Source organism: Dendrobates tinctorius, unplaced genomic scaffold (assembly GCF_039654945.1).
Source record: "Dendrobates tinctorius isolate UK_male_01 unplaced genomic scaffold, ASM3965494v1 ptg000081l, whole genome shotgun sequence".
In the NCBI taxonomy this organism is placed as follows: domain Eukaryota; kingdom Metazoa; phylum Chordata; class Amphibia; order Anura; family Dendrobatidae; genus Dendrobates; species Dendrobates tinctorius.
The window spans coordinates 10,703,062-10,721,570 of NW_027361749.1; the positions used below are offsets into that span (position 1 = coordinate 10,703,062).

Consider the following 18,509-nt stretch of genomic DNA (forward strand, 5'->3'; position numbering starts at 1 on the left):
ATCTTTGTAACTCCTAACATCTTTAAAAAAAAAGTTTAATTCCTGCTATTCCATTTGATTGGGCTAAACCTCTATGGCTTTAATGTCTCCTCCACCTCCCACAATACATTCTACATTATTCTTAGTTGTTTTTCTTCATGTAGAATTAACCTACAAGGAAAGAAAGGGTTTTTTTTAATTCCGATATTTTGGCCCCATTGACTTGCATTGGTTCCCGGTATCGGAATCGGCGATACCGATACTTTTTTTTAAGATCGGCCGATCCATTCCGATCCGATATTTTCAAGTATCGGCTGGTATCGCTCAACTCTAGTGGTCATAAAACAGCTGAGATTTGCTCAGAAAATACAGATAAAAGAGTTACAAATAGTGTTGAGCATTCCGATACCGCAAGTATCGGGTATCGGCCGATACTTGCTGTATCGGAATTCCGATACCGACTTCCGATATTTTTTCAATATCGGAATTCGGCATCGGAATCGGAAGTTCAGTTGATTGACGGCCTGACGTCATCATGATGCGCGGTGTGTGCGCATCATGATGCGCCGTCATTTCGGGCCTTCCGGGGGTCTCTGCCGGCCTGCCGGGGGGCTGTGCCGGCCTGCCGGGGGGCTGTGTGGACTGCCCGGGGTCTGTACCGGCCTGCCGGGGGGCTGTGCCGGCCTGCCGGTGGTCTGTGCACCCTGTGGGGGTCTGTACCGGCCTGCCGGGGGGCTGTGCCGGCCTGCCGGGGGGCTGTGCTGATGTCCGGGGGTCTGTGCAAGCATCGTCCGATGGGACTACAAGTCCCATCGGGCGATGCCTGCTACCATGACAGTGATTGACACATTAGCCAATGATGGGACAGTAGTAGTCCCATCATCCGGCTAATGTGTTAAATGTTAAAAAAAAAAAAAAAATACTACATACATACTACATGCATGCTACATACATACTACATGCTACATACATACTACATATATACTACATACATACTACATACATGCTACATACATACTACATGCATGCTACATACATACTACATGCTACATACATACTACATGCATGCTACATACATACTACATATATACTACATACATGCTACATACATACTGCATGCTACATACATACTACATACATACTACATACATACTACATGCATGCTACATACATACTACATATATACTACATGCATGCTACATACATACTACATGCTACATACATACTACATACATACTACATACATACTACATGCATGCTACATACATACTGCATGCTACATACATACTACATACATACTACATACATACTACATGCATGCTACATACATACTACATGCATGCTACATACATACTACATGCATGCTACATGCATGCTACATGCATGCTACATGCTAGCTACATGCATGCTACATACATACTACATGCTACATACATACCACATACATACTACATACATACTACATACTACATATATACTACATGCATGCTACATACATACTACATGCTACATACATACCACATACATACTACATACATACTACATACATACTACATGCTACATACATACTACATATATACTACATGCATGCTACATACATACTACATGCTACATACATACCACATACATACTACATACATACTACATACATACTACATGCTACATACATACTACATATATACTACATGCATGCTACATACATACTACATGCTACATACATACCACATACATACTACATACATGCTACATATATACTACATGCATGCTACATACATACTACATATATACTACATGCATGCTACATACATACTACATGCTACATGCATGCTACATACATACTACATACATACTACATGCTACATACATACCACATATATACTACATACATACAATACATTCATACAATACATACATAGACATACAGTACATATAACATAGAGTAACATACTTACCAATACTTGTCACAATGTTCCCCGAAGCCATTGTCTTTTCCGGAATAAATATTAACATAACAAACCACAAAAATACTCACCCACGATCCGAAGCAGTCCACGAGTGTGTCCCACGACGATCTTGGGTAGAGAACTGCAGCATCAGATGATGCTGCCGTTCTCTACGGGCTGCAGGAATCCAATGACGGAAGGTAGGTATCCTTCCGCACTGTATTCCTCCGCCACTTAAAAAAAAAAAAGTCCCTAGTCTCACTTTATGCCATTGCTGCGTGGGAATTTCCCACACAGCAATGGCATAAAGTGAGACTAGGGACTTTTTTTTTTTTTAAGTGGCGGAGGAATACAGTGCGGAAAGATACCTACCTTCCGTCATTGGATTCCTGCAGCCCGTAGAGAACGGCAGCAACAGCTGATGCTGCAGTTCTCTACCCAAGATCGTCGTGGGACACACTCGTGGACTGCTTCGGATCGTGGGTGAGTATTTTTGTGGTTTGTTATGTTAATATTTATTCCGGAAAAGACAATGGCTTCGGGGAACAATGTGACAAGTATTGGTAAGTATGTTACTCTATGTTATATGTACTGTATGTCTATGTATGTATTGTATGAATGTATTGTATGTATGTAGTATATATGTGGTATGTATGTAGCATGTAGTATGTATGTAGTATGTATGTAGCATGCATGTAGCATGCAGTATGTATGTAGCATGCATGTAGTATATATGTAGTATGTATGTGGTATGTATGTAGCATGTAGTATGTATGTAGCATGCATGTAGTATGTATGTAGCATGCATGTAGTATATATGTAGTATGTATGTAGCATGTAGTATGTATGTAGCATGCATGTAGTATATATGTGTTATGTATGTGGTATGTATGTAGCATGCATGTAGCATGCATGTAGTATGTATGTAGTATGTATGTAGTATATATGTAGTATGTATGTAGCATGTAGTATGTATGTAGTATGTATGTAGCATGCATGTAGCATGCAGTATGTATGTAGCATGCATGTAGTATATATGTAGTATGTATGTAGCATGTAGTATGTAGCATGCATGTAGTATATATGTAGTATGTAGCATGTAGTATGTATGTAGCATGCATGTAGTATATATGTGTTATGTATGTAGCATGTAGTATGTATGTAGCATGCATGTAGTATATATGTGTTATGTATGTGGTATGTATGTAGCATGCATGTAGCATGCATGTAGTATGTATGTAGTATGTATGTAGTATATATGTAGTATGTATGTAGCATGTAGTATGTATGTAGTATGTATGTAGCATGCATGTAGCATGCAGTATGTATGTAGCATGCATGTAGTATATATGTAGTATGTATGTAGCATGTAGTATGTAGCATGCATGTAGTATATATGTAGCATGTAGTATGTATGTAGCATGCATGTAGTATATATGTGTTATGTATGTAGCATGTAGCATGCATGTAGTATGTATGTAGTATATATGTGGTATGTATGTAGCATGCAGTATGTATGTAGCATGCATGTAGTATATATGTAGTATGTATGTTGCATGTAGTATTTATGTAGTATGAATGTAGCATGTATGTAGTATGTAGTATGAATGTAGCATGTATGTAGTATGCATGTTGTATGTATGTAGCATGTAATTTTTTTTTTTTTTTTTTTTTTTTTTACATTTAACACATTAGCCGGATGATGGGACTACTACTGTCCCATCATTGGCTAATGTGTCAATCACTGTCATGGTAGCAGGCATCGCCCGATGGGACTTGTAGTCCCATCGGACGATGCCTGCACAGACCCCCGGAGCCTGCACAGCCCCCCGGCAGGCCGGCACAGCCCCCCGGCAGGCCGGCACAGCCCCCCGGAGCCTGCACAGACCACCGGCAGGCCGGCACAGACCACCGGAGCCTGCACAGACCCCCTGGCAGGCCGGCACAGCCCCCCGAAAGGCCCGTACAGACCCCAGAGAGGCTGTACAAGGGCAGGAAAGGGTTTTTCTTATTCCGATACCGGAAGTCCCATAGACTTGAATGGGACTTCCGGTATCGGAATCGGCGATACCGATACTTTTTTTAAAGATCGGCCGATACCATCCGATACGATACTTTGAAGTATCGGACGGTATCGCTCAACTCTAGTTACAAACTCTCCTTCAGACTGTCATAACAGGCTGACTGATGGGAGTCTCAGTTAACTCATTCTGCAACAATACACAGTGCAACACATATATATCATATTATATCTCTTTCCAAAAATATTATCAATGCTTCAGATATATTTCCCATAAAGAATTATACACAAGGGAAAAAAATTACACATAAATCAATTTATTTATCCAAACAAAACAGAGGAAATGTCAGCCCTCAAATCTTTGATTTTTTTTTTTCACTGAAATCTGTGGATCTGGTTCCACAACTTAAAGTTGTTTTGTGTAATAATGTACAATATATTAAAAATATTCATAATTCAATAGTTTTTTTCACATTATATTTCACAAACAGTATCACAAAAGTTTTCCTTAAGTAAGCAACAATGATTCTAGAAACAATCAAAAAAGCATAGCAATGCCCACAGTTACAAGAAAAAGTGCACATTACCTAGTCACAATCACAGTCAGTCTATATAAAACAGGTATGTTTATGTACAAAATATCATCACTGATGCCTTAAACTCATTGTCAAAAATTGAATTACATTTTTACATGAAATAAGGCAAATTCAGGAATGCACAAGGGACATGATATTTAACAAAAGCTAAACAACTAAACATATCATACTGTGCAAAGAACAAAAGTACTTTCTACGGCTAAAGTGAAAATTATGATTCAGTGCACAAAGAAACACTAATAAGGTGTAGCCCACATTGTAAAATAAGGATCTAGGGAGGTTGGAATTTTCTATTTCTTTTTACAGAATATTTTTATTTCTTTTGTACAGGTTTGGGTCTCGTAGGAGGTTTATAATTCACATACTGTAAGTGGAAAAAAAACTAAACTATTTTCACCCCTTTTTATTTGGAGAGTGGTTAGCAGTATAGGAGTCTGCATGGCAGTGTGCTGCTAACCCCTCTGGCAGCTAAAAGGGTTAACCCGCTGGGTGCAAAAAGGGTGAGGCTTTTACCCTCCCAGTGGGTCTCTGTAAAAAATATCTGCTTAAAATGAAAAATACACACCAGAGTGCAAATTATCAGATTGTCACTTGCAACCTCTTAAGTATTTAGTCATTAATATCCAACCTCCGAGAAAAGAACATGTACACGTTAAGAGCAGCAAATTCATGTGTTGATAACAGGGTAGAGACATAGGTTCCCTGGGACGGGTCATATAGAGAGCTAGTAATGTATTGGCAGACTATATTCCCACAATGCGTGACCTGACAATGGTGCCCGGGGGAATCCTGCTACATGGACTGTATGTACCATTGTTATGTTGCTGAGGAATACTTCACACTTAAGTCTTACCGACAATAAATAAAAAATAGATTTGTAAACATATATAGTAATTCAGTAGCTTTGCCACCACCAGTTGTCTTATAGATGTCCTTCAGTCACACATTAAAGGAAACCTGTCACATCCCAAAACGCTATTGACCTGCAGATATGGGGTTAACCTGCAGGTTAATAGCGTTCTAAAGCAGCATGGCCGCTGCACTGAAAGACCGACTTCTGGGAGGAAATTAACTTTATTCCCAAAGGCAGCCTTAGGATTTCAGTCATAGAGGCACAGCCGGCACGGCTTCAGTCACTGCTCACTACATAGTGAGTGGCAGCTATATCTGCACCACTGACAATGACTGACAGCCGGCTCTGTACGGATAAACTGCTGAACCCGCTATTAGTCATTGCTGGCTTGTGGTTACTCCTGCCAAACACTGTATTCGGAGCAGTGACTGAAGCCATGCCGGCTGCGCCTCAATAACTGAAAGTCTGACGCTGCTGTGAGGAATAAAGATAATTTCCTCCCAGTGCATCGGCCACACAGCTTTAGAATGCTATTGACCTGCAGATTAACTCCATATCATCATTTTAATAGTGTTTTGAGACATTGCAGGTTTCCTTTAAGCTGCATGGTCAAGATAGGATGGTGCTGTTTTGCTGTAGTTGTGTCTAGAGAGCACAACTTTTTTTATGAGGCAGTAACTTCTCTTATGTAGCCTCCATCCAGAATGTTAAGAACCTGCAGCCTAAAGTATGCTGAGGAGAGTTCTTCGTAGGTTCTTCAAAATGTTCTACTAGTTCTAGAATAGTCTCTAATCTACTAAATCTAACATTTTATGAAGTCTCTTTTTGTAATGGAAAACTCCATCTTTATCCGATAAGTAGCTTTTTAACAGATTGACATCTTATAACTTACTATCAGCATTTCCTTTTACTCTCTCCATTAGGTACCACCACAGAAGCTTCTGGGACTTTGACCTACTCTATCAGAAACATTGAAATGAAAAAACTTCTTAATAAAATATCACTCAAGAATGGCTTTATTTGGACCTGCACTGAGGTATTTTCCTCAATCCAGTGACCCCATAGTGGAAGTATGAATAATGTAAAGTGTCGGGCGCTGTGCGTTATTTTAATTTTTTTAAGAAATCAGAAATCTAAAGACCTGCGAAAAACTGAAGTGGAAAAGAGATTCTTAATTCACTTGTAGGGAATGTGAAAACATCATAGAAATGAAAATGTCTGCATGAAAAAATGACCATATAAAAATCACATTATTTAAAAAATATGCAATCCTTCCTTAAATGTTCTACCATGAGTGTATGTTGGCATTTTGTCCTGCTATGTCGTGTAGCTTTACTTCCAGAGTCAGTAGAACATTCCATTAATATTGCACTTGGAAATAATTTAACAACTTAGTGCCTTGCTTTTGCTCCACTGCTTTGCATGACTTAATGATCTACAGCCACATATGCAATATTTAAACTGACACACTGAGAACAAAAAGCTGGACACATCAAAGACCTGCAGAATGTCAGAGGTCTCGAGTTCACTGGCAGCACCTTAACATCACTTCATGGATTGAAAACAGTGTGGCATATGGTAATTATCTCCTCTATTCATCAGTGCGGTAACCAGACGGGTCCACTCTGGCATATACATTGTCAGCATGTCGTTAGTGGAACTCTAGCATTAAACCAGGCCAGGGAAGAGGTTGTGTGACTCAGTTCTGCTGTAAGATCAGGTTTTCTAGTTCATCTGCAGAACGTAACAAAAATGCTGCTGATTCCCGGTAGCCGGCCACTAGCTGCCTGACAGCGTTAATTTCAGTAGGGTTTAGCTGAGGTCTGGAGCTTGTGTTGCTGGATGGTGTGGAGGTAGTCGCTAACTGCCTCTTCATGCTCAGGTCCGTTGGCCCTGCTGAAGACAAATCAAATTAAAAGCACATCAGTATCACAGACATGTAGCTCCCATACTGTACGCTGCACTGCCAGGCATAGTCATCTGTACACATTAGTCACAAGTCATTGAAACTGCTGACAATGAACCACTAATGGTTTTCAAGAGCAAAAAAAAAGAATAATGTGTAAAGGGCAATCATTTGCTTGTAAGTAAAGGAAGACTGAAGCGTATAAGGAATGTGCAAAATTAATAGATTAGACAGTCACAGTAGTCGCCAAGCAACTTCTTCTTGTGTTCCTCTAAAGCACGAAGTTATCGAAGCTTAGCACTGGTATATGAGTTGCCTTACCGGCACTTCCTTTATGTGAAATCCCCTCTCACCATTAATAGCCACTTTCATAAAGACAAGCAGTCCGAAAATAGGACAAGATAGTAGATACATATGACCTATAAATCCAACAAGTACAGCTACAACTGTGGGGAAAACAAGCTGTAGCCAAGGACGTAACAATAGGGGATGCCGCAGTCGTGGTTGCCTTAACATCTCAGACATAGTCATAAAGATAGGTATGTGCACATGTTAAGTACTTGGTGGCGAAATTTTAACAAGAAAACCACTGTGTAAAATAGGTGTGTTTTTGCCCCGGTTTTGATGCATTTTTTACATTAGTATGAGTGAGATCTGCATCAAAAACAAAGAAAGAATTGACATGATGTAGATTTAAATCGAACCTGTCAGCAGGATTTTGCAACGTAAACTACAGGCATTGTCATGTTGGCAGTATTAAACTGATTAAAATGATATCTGGGATGAAGAAATCCGTCTTGTGGTTCTTGTGTAATCAGTGTTAGAAGTTTTCAGTTATTGAGATGCTTGTATTTCGGGGCGAGTCTGTAGGCAGAGTCTTTTCTTCCTGCTCTAAGCCATAGAAAACAAGAAGAGACCTGCCCACAGGCCACCCTAAAGCACAATCAGACTGTCTCTCTGTCTCTATGATGAGGAATATGTGTGTGCTTTGGAGCAGCCGGTGGGCAGGTCTTTTCTTGTTTTCTCTGGCTTAGAGCAGGAAGATAAGACTCTTCCTACAGTCCCGCCCCAAAGCACTGGCATATCATAAACTGATAACTTCTAACACTGGTTACACAAGAACCACAAGATGGATTTCTTCACCTCACGTATTGTTTTAATCAGTATAACAGTGGCAACATGACAATGTCTGTAATTTACTTAGCAAAATCCTGCTAACAGGTTCTTTTTAAATAAAACACCAAATCTGCAAGTGAAGAAAAAGTAACGTGTGCATGAGACTTCAGGATTCTCATTCACTTTGCTGGCATCAGAAAATAAATATGCACAGAAAAAAACATGACAAAACTGCAACATGTGCACAGGCCCTAAAGGTCCCGCCAGTATAATAAATGAAGCATGATAATAGGGTGGACAGACTGCATTTAAGTGTCCCCCTCCAGTAGGTGTATACACCCGAAAATTATGTACAACAGAGCACACATTATAGTCTGTGGCCCTGTTGGTCCACACACCCAAATCCTTTTTTTAATGGGGGGGGTTTCGTATGTAAGCCCCAAAGGGAGCTCTGAATGTGGGCAAAATCACAATGTGAAAACACCCTTAAAGCCAGAGTCAAAATGGCAAATGTTACATTGGCTTAGATACAGTACATTGTTGCAATCCCATCTGGAAAAGCTATTCTGAATGTAAGAACTGTTTTGAAATTGAGAGTGCTCAGTGTCCCCACAGACACTAGCAGGACAATGCAATATATGACTTTACGACATTACTGTGTCTGTAGCAGTGCTATGCTTATGCTCTCCCTGCTTTGCGGTGGAAATCATCTGAACTCCAGGTATGCTGTTGCCTGCAGCTGACCCATAAATACAATGGCTTAACTCCAGGTCAGTGCACTGTGTGCTGTGCTCTCCACCCTTAGCTGGGTTCTGACAAACACTTAAACCACCTGCAGCATCCATTATTCTGAGTTCCTTGCAGCATGTTATTAAACTTTCATGTCTTTGTTGCCAGTGATCCCTCTTCTTCTGTAGCAGATGGGACACACATTTCAGGCCTGTATTATCTTTCACTGCTTCTTCTTAGAAACAATACCAGAAAGACCATTTTGACACACCTGACATAGGATACACCTATTTTAATAAAAATGTGAAGTAAGAATACTACTGTAATTAGTTAACATTTCTCGTGAATAGCTTGATCACATGCATATACATGCATTAGCAAAGACTCGTATAATGTATTTCACCACAAAGGCTCCATTAGGGTCTGCATATATAGAGATATTCCACTACAGAAGCAAAGCTGCTTAGCGAGTATACTTCCTTACATACTAAGTCTGGCTTCTTAGCGTGTATACTTCTTTACATACTCAGAATGAATAAAGAACATAGAGAACTTAACTATCCTAATAATTATATGGATTATCCACCAACAAATTCCAATACTTGTATAGCCAAAAGTACAAATCAATTTATTTATCCAAAAAAAATCACATAAACAAGACAATAATAGTGTAAGCAAAATCCATACAGCAAATTACATCTTTTAAAAACAGGCAGGCAAAAGTACAACCATGGAGCAAACGGATAGGCATACAGTATCAAAGAGAGTGTAAGGGGAGACCAAAGAATAGGGTCTTAAAATGTAAACCACATCATAGATTGCAGTGTGCTATAATTTAGTATAATAACGAGAGAAGTCTGCCCCCAAAGGAATCCAGAGCGAAACGCGCGTCAGGGCCCCGATGCAACGTTTAGGCACAAGACTAGATGGGTAAAAGGTCCTTCACATTTTATTTTATATGTGTCAGCATTATCTGTTGGAATTTCAAAGATGATCCTCTGCTCATTTATTTTACACTCCTGTCTACATTCTGATTAGGTTATAAATGAAAAGACTTGGTATTAAGTGAGCATATAATTATCACCTCTGTTCCCATCTCAGGATTTTTTGTAGGGGGACTACGTTATACAAACATTGGTATGATGTGGCTTACATTTTAAGACCCTGTTCTCTGGTCTCCTCTTACTCTCTCTTTGATACTGTATGCCTATCTGTTTGCTCCATGGTTGTACTTTTGCCAGCCTGTTTTTATAAGATGTAATTTGCTATATGGATTTTGCTTACACTATTATTGTCGTGTTTATGTGATTTTTTTGGATAAATAAATTGATCTGTACTTTTGGCTAAACAAGTATTGAAATTTATTGGTGGATAATCCATATTAGGATATTTAAGCTCTCTATGTTCTTTATTCACTCTCTACAATTTTTGGATCGTATCCTTTATTAGGGAATATGTTCTTTGCAGAATTCTGTCATTCTGGTTATGTCTACATAATTCCTTACATACTAAGTCTGGCTTCTTAGCGAGTATACTTCCTTACATACTGAGTCCGGCTTCTTAGCGAGTATACTTCCTTACATACTGAGTCTGGCTTCTTAGCGAGTATACTTCCTTACATACTGAGTCTGGCTTCTTAGCGAGTATACTTCCTTACATACTGAGTCTGGCTTCTTAGCGAGTATACTTCCTTACATACTGAGTCCGGCTTCTTAGCGAGTATACTTCCTTACATACTAAGTCTGGCTTCTTAGCGAGTATACTTCCTTACATACTAAGTCTGGCTTCTTAGCGAGTATACTTCCTTACATACTGAGTCCGGCTTCTTAGCGAGTATACTTCCTTACATACTGAGTCTGGCTTCTTAGCGAGTATACTTCCTTACATACTAAGTCTGGCTTCTTAGCGAGTATACTTCCTTACATACTGAGTCCGGCTTCTTAGCGAGTATACTTCCTTACATACTGAATCTGGCTTCTTAGCGAGTATACTTCCTTACATACTGAGTCTGGCTTCTTAGCGAGTATACTTCCTTACATACTGAGTCCGGCTTCTAAGCGAGTATACTTCCTTACATACTGAGTCTGGCTTCTTAGCGAGTATACTTCCTTACATACTGAGTCTGGCTTCTTAGCGAGTATACTTCCTTACATACTGAGTCTGGCTTCTTAGCGAGTATACTTCCTTACATACTGAGTCCGGCTTCTTAGCGAGTATGTTTCAGGCATACATGATTTCTTCTGCTAGGATCCAGTTATAGTATCCAAAACAGATCAGCAATGGTGAATGGTACAATAAATGCATTTTATGTCTTATTTAACATAAAAAAATAGCAGGACATAGTGTTCTGTACTTTCCTATAAAATTGTGCTGCTGGATTGTTTCCCTTTTTACATTAGTCCTTATGGGGGCATTACTGACGCACAAAATCTTTCAGTTCTGTAATTCATATGTATTATCGTGAGCAATGATTTATTTATATACTATGCTTTACTTTTATGGCACAACCATATTCTGCAGCGCTTTACACACATTATCATCACTGTTCCTGTTGGGGCTAACAATCTAGATTCCCTATCAGTATGTCTTTGGAGAGTGAGAGGAAACTGGAGAATCCAGGGGGAAACCCACGAAAATACGAGAAGAACATAAAAACTCCTTGGAGATGTTGTCTTTGGTGCGACTACAACCCAGGACCCCAGTGCTGCAAGGCAACAGTGCTAAATAATAATCTTTTTATTTATATAGCGCCAACATATTCCGCAGCGCTTTACACACATTATCATCGCTGTCCCCACTGGGGCTCACAATTTAAATTCCCTATCAGTATGTCTTTGGAATGTGGGAGGAAACCGGAGAACCTGGAGGAAACCCACACACACACGGGGAGAACATAAAAACTCCTTGCAGATTTTGTCCTTGGTGGGTTTCAATCCAGGACTCCAGTGCTGCAAGTCTGCAGTGCTATCCACTGAGCCACCGTGCTGCCCCACTGGTTGTCTTTCCACAGGAGTGATCTCAGTGGCAAATAAAATGCTACAAAACTCTGAATTCTAAATTTGCACCTTATTCAATATTTACCATTTATTGTATTTATTTTCTATATACCGTAATAGGTTTTTATATTTATACTTTATTTTTTCGTTTAGAAGCATGTCAGTAAATGAAAAACAGAACATGCCAATTAAATAGCAAGAAAGGCTTCATTTTTACAATCAGCACTATGCGTCCATGCTGTAGGTGGGCATGCTGTGCTAATAGAATGTGCAGGGAATTGATTATAGACTCATGATGTCTTCCAGCACCGCACAAGGAGTTAATACACAGTAATTTACCACCTGCCCACTGAATTCTGCAATACAGTGTAGTAGTCCATTCATAGGCCAAGACACAGACTGTGATCTAGGGATGCTGACAGCACATTTTACGTTCAATATTTTATCTTTAATATTCTTCAAATCCCAAACTAATAACGACAGTGTGTAGGAAGAGGTCAGAGCTTAGGACATTTCCTTATTTTTCTAATAACTTGTAGTCACCAGAGGTAAGGCTTCAGCAGGTGTCAGTGGGCTAGATTTATGTAAAAATGTCAGACTAAGGCCGGTTTCACATTTGCACTTTATAGCGCAGCGACGACCTGTGCACGGCGCCGCTAAGCCCCGCCCCCTCCCGGCTCCCTGCCCGCCCCTTCCGGTCATCGCCGCCTTCTAGCGCACATGGGCGTTTGCGATCTGCGCACCCTATCTTTAGCATAGGGTGCACAGATCGTGCGCTGGCCGTGCGCTAGCAGGATTTTGCCGTGCGCTGCGCACTTTTGAAGGTGCGCCCGTGTGCGCCGAACGCAGCATGTTGCATTTCGGCGCGCACGGCACACCTTCAAAAGTGCGCAGCGCACGGCCAGCGCACGATCTGTGCACCCTATGCTAAAGATAGGGTGCGCAGATCGCAAGCGCCCATGTGCGCTAGAAGGCGGAGATGACCGGAAGGAGCGGGCAGGGAGCCGGCAGGGGGCGGGGCTTAGCGACGGCCGTGCGCAGGCCGTCGCTGCGCTATAAAGCGCAAATGTGAAACCGGCCTAAGGCCTTTTTAACACGTCCGTGTCTCCGGTACGTGTGGTGACAGTTTTCACACACATACACCCATTATAATCTATGTGTCTTTGCACATGTGCATGTTTTCACACGTACCGTGTGTCTGTGTGCACAACACGCAGACATGTCTGTTTTAACATGGACACATGGCTCGCAACACGTGCTGCACATGTGCAAACGGAGAACAGTGCACCCTGTCCTACATGAGCACGGACGGCTGCCGGGGAAGAAGCGGTTACAGTAAGCCGCTGTTCCCCTGCATGTGGTGCTGAACTCGGCTGTCATTCTTCCCTCCTCTGCCGGAAACAGCTTGAGCAAGGAAGAATGAATGAAAACAAACCGACGTGGGGTCCCCCTTATTTTTTTAACCAACCTGGTAAAACTATACAGGTGCGGGCTGCTATTCTCAGGCTGGTAAGTGGTCTTTAATATGGCCCCCCCAGCCTAAAAACAGCAGCCCGCAGCTGCCCAGAAAAGGCGCATCTATTAAATGCGCCTATTCTGGAGGTTTGTCCGGTTCTTCCCACTTGCCCTGTAGAGGTGGCAAGTTGTGTAATAAGGGATTAATGTCACCTTGCTATTGTAAGGTGACATTAACCCCTTCCTGACATCAGACGTACTATCCCGTCCATGGGAGCCGGGCCCCTATGCCCATGGACGGGATAGTACGTCTAGCGCGATCAGCGGCGCCCACTTGGTGAGCGCCACTGATCGCGGCCGGGTGTCAGCTGATTATCACAGCTGACACCCGGCACTATGTGTCAGGGGCGGTCACGGACCGCCCCGACACGTTAACCCCTTGCACACCGTGATCAAACATGATCGCGGTGTACCGGGAGTTAAAGGGAAGCATCGGCAGGGAGGGGGCTCCCTCCGTGCTTCCCTGAGCCCCCCACGGCAGCGCAATGTGCAGCGCTGCTGCGGGGGACTCCTTTCCTCCAGGCCCCCGGATCCAAGATGGCGACGGGGGCCTTCCGGGGCCTGGAGGAAGCTGGCTTCCTCAGTGCCTGCAAAGCGCAGGCATGAGGAAGCCTTGTGCACTGCCTGTGACAGATTGCTGATCTGTCACAGTGATCTGTGATGTGACAGATCAGCGATCTGTCACAGGACAGTGATGTCCCAACTGGGACTATGTAATAAAGTAAAAAAAAAATTAAAAAAAAGTGTAAAAATAATAAAAAAAAAATCGCCAAATAAATTAGTAAAAAAAAAAAAAATATTCCCCAATAAATTCATTTTTTGAAAATAAAAAAAAAACAAAACAATAAAAGTACACATATTAGGTATCGCCGCGTCCGTAACGACCCGCCCTATAAAACTGTCCCATTAGTTAACCCCTTTAGCGAACCCCTTAAAAAATAAAAATAAAAAACGAAGCAAAAAATAATGATTTATTATCATACCGCCAAACAAAAAGTGTAATAACGCGCGATCAAAAAGACGCATATAAATATCCATGGTACCGCTGAAAACGTCATCTTGTCCCGCAAAAAACGAGCCACACACAGCATCATCAGCAAAAAAATAAAAAAGTTATAGCTCGCAGAATAAAGCGATGCAAAAATAATTATTTTTTATATAAAATAGTTTTCATTGCATAAAACCGACAAAACATAAAAAAAGACCTAAATGAGGTATCGCTGTAATCGTACTGACCCGAAGAATAAAACCGCTTTATCAATTTTACCGCACGCGGAACGGTGTAAACGCACTCCCCCAAAAGAAATTCATGAAACGCTGGTTTTTGTTCATTCTGCGTCCCAAAAATCGGAATAAAAAGCGATCAAAAAATGTCACGTGCCCGAAATGGTACCAATAAAAACGTCAACTCGTCCCGCAAAAAATAAGACCTCACATGACTCGGTGGGTCAAAATACGGAAAAATTATAGCTCTCAATATGTGGTGATGCAAAAACTATTTTTACAATAAAAAGCGTCTTTTAGCGTGCGACAGCTGCCAAAAATAAAAACCGCCATAAATAGTAAATCAAACCCCCCATTATCACCCCCTTAGTTAGGGAAAAATAATAAAATTAAAAAAATGTATTTATTTCCATTTTTCCATTAGGGCTAGGGTTAGGGCTAGGGTTAGGGTTAGGGCTAGGGTTAGGGCTAGGGTTAGGGCTAGGGTTAGGGCTAGGGTTAGAGTTAGGGCTAGGGTTAGGGCTTGGGTTAGGGCTTGGGTTAGGGCTGAGATTAGGGTTAGGGGTGTGTTGGGGTTCGGGTTGGAGTTAGAATTGGGGCTTTCCACTGTTTGGGCACATCAGGGGCTCTCCAAATGCAACATTGCGTCTGATCTCAATTCCAGCCAATTCTGAGTTGAAAAAGTCATATGGTGCTCCTTCCCTTCCAAGCTCTGCCATGCGCCCAAACAGTGTTTTACCCCCACATGTAGGGTATCAGCCTACTCAGGACAAATTGCAAAACAATTTTTGGGGTCCAATTTCTCCTGTTACCCTTAGGAAAATAAAAAATTGGGGGCAAAAATATCATTTTTGTGGAAAAAAATGATTTTTTTATTTTCACGTCCGAGCGTTATAAACTTCTGTGAAGCACTTGGGGGTTCAAAGTGCTCACCACACATCTAGATAAGTTCCGTGGGGGGGTCTAGTGTCCAAAATGGGGTCACCTGTTGGGAGTTTCAATAGTTTAGGTACATCAGGGGCTCTCCAAACGCACATGACACCCGCAGACCATTCCATCAAAGTCTGCATTCCAAAATGGCACTGCTTCCCTTCCGAGCCCCGACGTGTGTCCATACAATAGTTTTCTCCCACATATGGGGTGTCAGCGTACTCAGGACAAGTTGGACAACAACTTTTGCGGTCCAATTTGTCCTGTTACCCTTGGGAAAATGAAAAAATTGGGGACTAATTGATCATGTTTGTGGAAAAAATACGATTTTTTTATTTTCATGCCCTGGCATTATAAACTTCTGTGAAGCCCTTGGGGGTTCAAAGTGCTCACCACACATCTAGATAAGTTCCTTAGGGGTTCTCGTTTCCAAAATGGGGTCATTTGTGGGTGTCTCCACTGTTTAGGTACATTAGGGGCTCTCCAAAGGCAACATGACACCCGCAGACCATTCCATCAAAGTCTGCATTCCAAAACGTCACTACTTCCCTTCCGAGCCCTGACGTGTGTCCATACAGTAGTTTTCTCCCACATATGGGGTGTCAGCGTACTCAGGACAAATTGGACAACAACTTTTGGGGTTCAATTTCTCCTGTTACCCTTGGGAAAATAAAAAAATTGGGGACTAATTGATCATGTTTGTGGGAAAAAATACGAATTTTTTATTTTCACGCCCGGGCGTTATAAACTTCTGTGAAGCACTGGGGGGTTCAAAGTGCTCACCACACATCTAGATAAGTTCCTTAGGGGGTCTAGTTTCCAAAATGGTGTCATTTGTGGGGGGTTTCCACTGTTTAGGTACATTAGGGGCTCTCCAAAGGCAACATGACACCCGCAGACCATTCCATCAAAGTCTGCATTCCAAAACGTCACTACTTCCCTTCCGAGCCCCGACGTGTGCCCATACAGTAGTTTTCTCCCACATATGGGGTATCAGCATACTCAGGACAAATTGGACAACAACTTTTGGGGTCCAATTTCTCCTGGTACCCTTGGGAAAATAAAAAAATGGTGACTAAAAGATCATGTTTGTGGAAAAAATACGAATTTTTTATTTTCACGCCCGGGCGTTATAAACTTCTGTGAAGCACTGGGGGGTTCAAAGTGCTCACCACACATCTAGATAAGTTCCTTAGGGGGTCTAGTTTCCAAAATGGTGTCATTTGTGGGGGGTTTCCACTGTTTTGATACATCAGGAGTTTTCCAAACGCGACATGGTGTCCGATCTCAATTCCAGCCAAAAACGTCAAATGGCGCTGCTTCCCTTCCGAGCTCTGCCATGCACCCAAATAGTGGTTTACCCCCACATGTGGGGTATCAGCGTACTCAGGACAAATTGCACAATAACTTTTACGGTCCTGTTACCCTTGGAAAAATAAGAATTGTGGGTGAAAAGATCATTTTTGTGGAAAAAATATGATTTTTTAATTGTATGGCTTTATGTTATAAACTTCTGTGAAGCCCATGGGGGTTCAACGTTCTCACCACACATCTAGATAAGTTCCTTAGGGGGTCTAGTTTTCAAAATGGTGTCACTTGTGGGGGGTTTCCACTGTTTGGTACATCAGGGGTTTTCCAAACGCGACATGGTGTCCGATCTCAATTCCAGCCAAAAACGTCAAATGGCGCTGCTTCCCTTCCGAGCTCTGCCATGCGCCCAAATAGTGGTTTACCCCCACATGTGGGGTATCAGCGTACTCAGGACAAATTGCACAATAACTTTTAGGGTCCTGTTACCCTTGGAAAAATAAGAATTGAGGGTGAAAAGATCATTTTTGTGGAAAAAATATGATTTTTTAATTGTATGGCTTTATGTTATAAACTTCTGTGAAGCCCATGGGGGTTCAAAGTTCTCACCACACATCTAGATAAGTTCCTTAGGGGGTCTAGTTTCCAAAATTGTGTCATTTGTGGGGGGTTTCCACTGTTTTGGTACATCAGGGGTTTTCCAAACGCGACATGGTGTCCGATCTCAATTCCAGCCAAAAACGTCAAATGGCGCTGCTTCCCTTCCGAGCTCTGCCATGCGCCCAAATAGTGGTTTACCCCCACATGTGGGGTATCAGCATACTCAGGACAAATTGCACAATAACTTTTAGGGTCCTGTTACCCTTGGGAAAATAAAAATTGGGATGAAAAGATCATTTTTGTGGAAAAAATATGATTTTTTAATTGTATGGCTTTATGTTATAAACTTCTGTAAAGCCCTTGTGGGTTCAAAGTTCTCACCACATATCTAGATAAGTTCCTTGGGGGGTCTAGTTTCCAAAATGGGGTCACTTGTAGGGGGTTTCCACTGTTTAGATACATCAGGGACTCTCCAAACGTGACATGGCGTCCAATCTGAATTCCAGCCAATTTTGCATTGAAAAAGTCAAACGGCGCTCCTTCCATTCTGAGCTCTGCCATGCACCGAAACAGTGGTTCCCCCCCACATATCAGGTATCTGCGTACTCAGGACAAATTGCACAATAACTTTTGCAGTCCAATTTCTCCTGTTACCCTTGGTAAAATAAAAAAAAATTGAACCTGAAGTATTTTTTTTATGAAAAAAAGTTAGATGTTCATTTTTTTTTAAATATTCAAAAAAATTCCTGTGACGCACCTAAAGGGTTAATAAACTTCTTGAATGTGGTTTTGAG

At 41.5% G+C, this 18,509-nt stretch overlaps 1 protein-coding gene across 5 annotated transcripts in view; it reads right to left on the bottom strand.

Moving 5' to 3' along the window:
- Positions 1-4,243: 4,243 nt before the first annotated feature.
- Positions 4,244-18,509, bottom strand: part of NOL4 (nucleolar protein 4) — a 464,933-nt gene continuing 450,667 nt past the window's right edge. For 3 of the 5 annotated variants that reach the window (XM_073583741.1, XM_073583738.1, XM_073583740.1), the window contains one exon: positions 4,244-7,287. In XM_073583741.1, the coding sequence (XP_073439842.1) occupies positions 7,091-7,287 (197 nt within the window). In that variant the 3' untranslated portion in view covers positions 4,244-7,090. The remainder of the gene's footprint in view (positions 7,288-18,509) is intronic. The other 2 variants (XM_073583742.1, XM_073583739.1) reach the window with 1 other exon arrangement.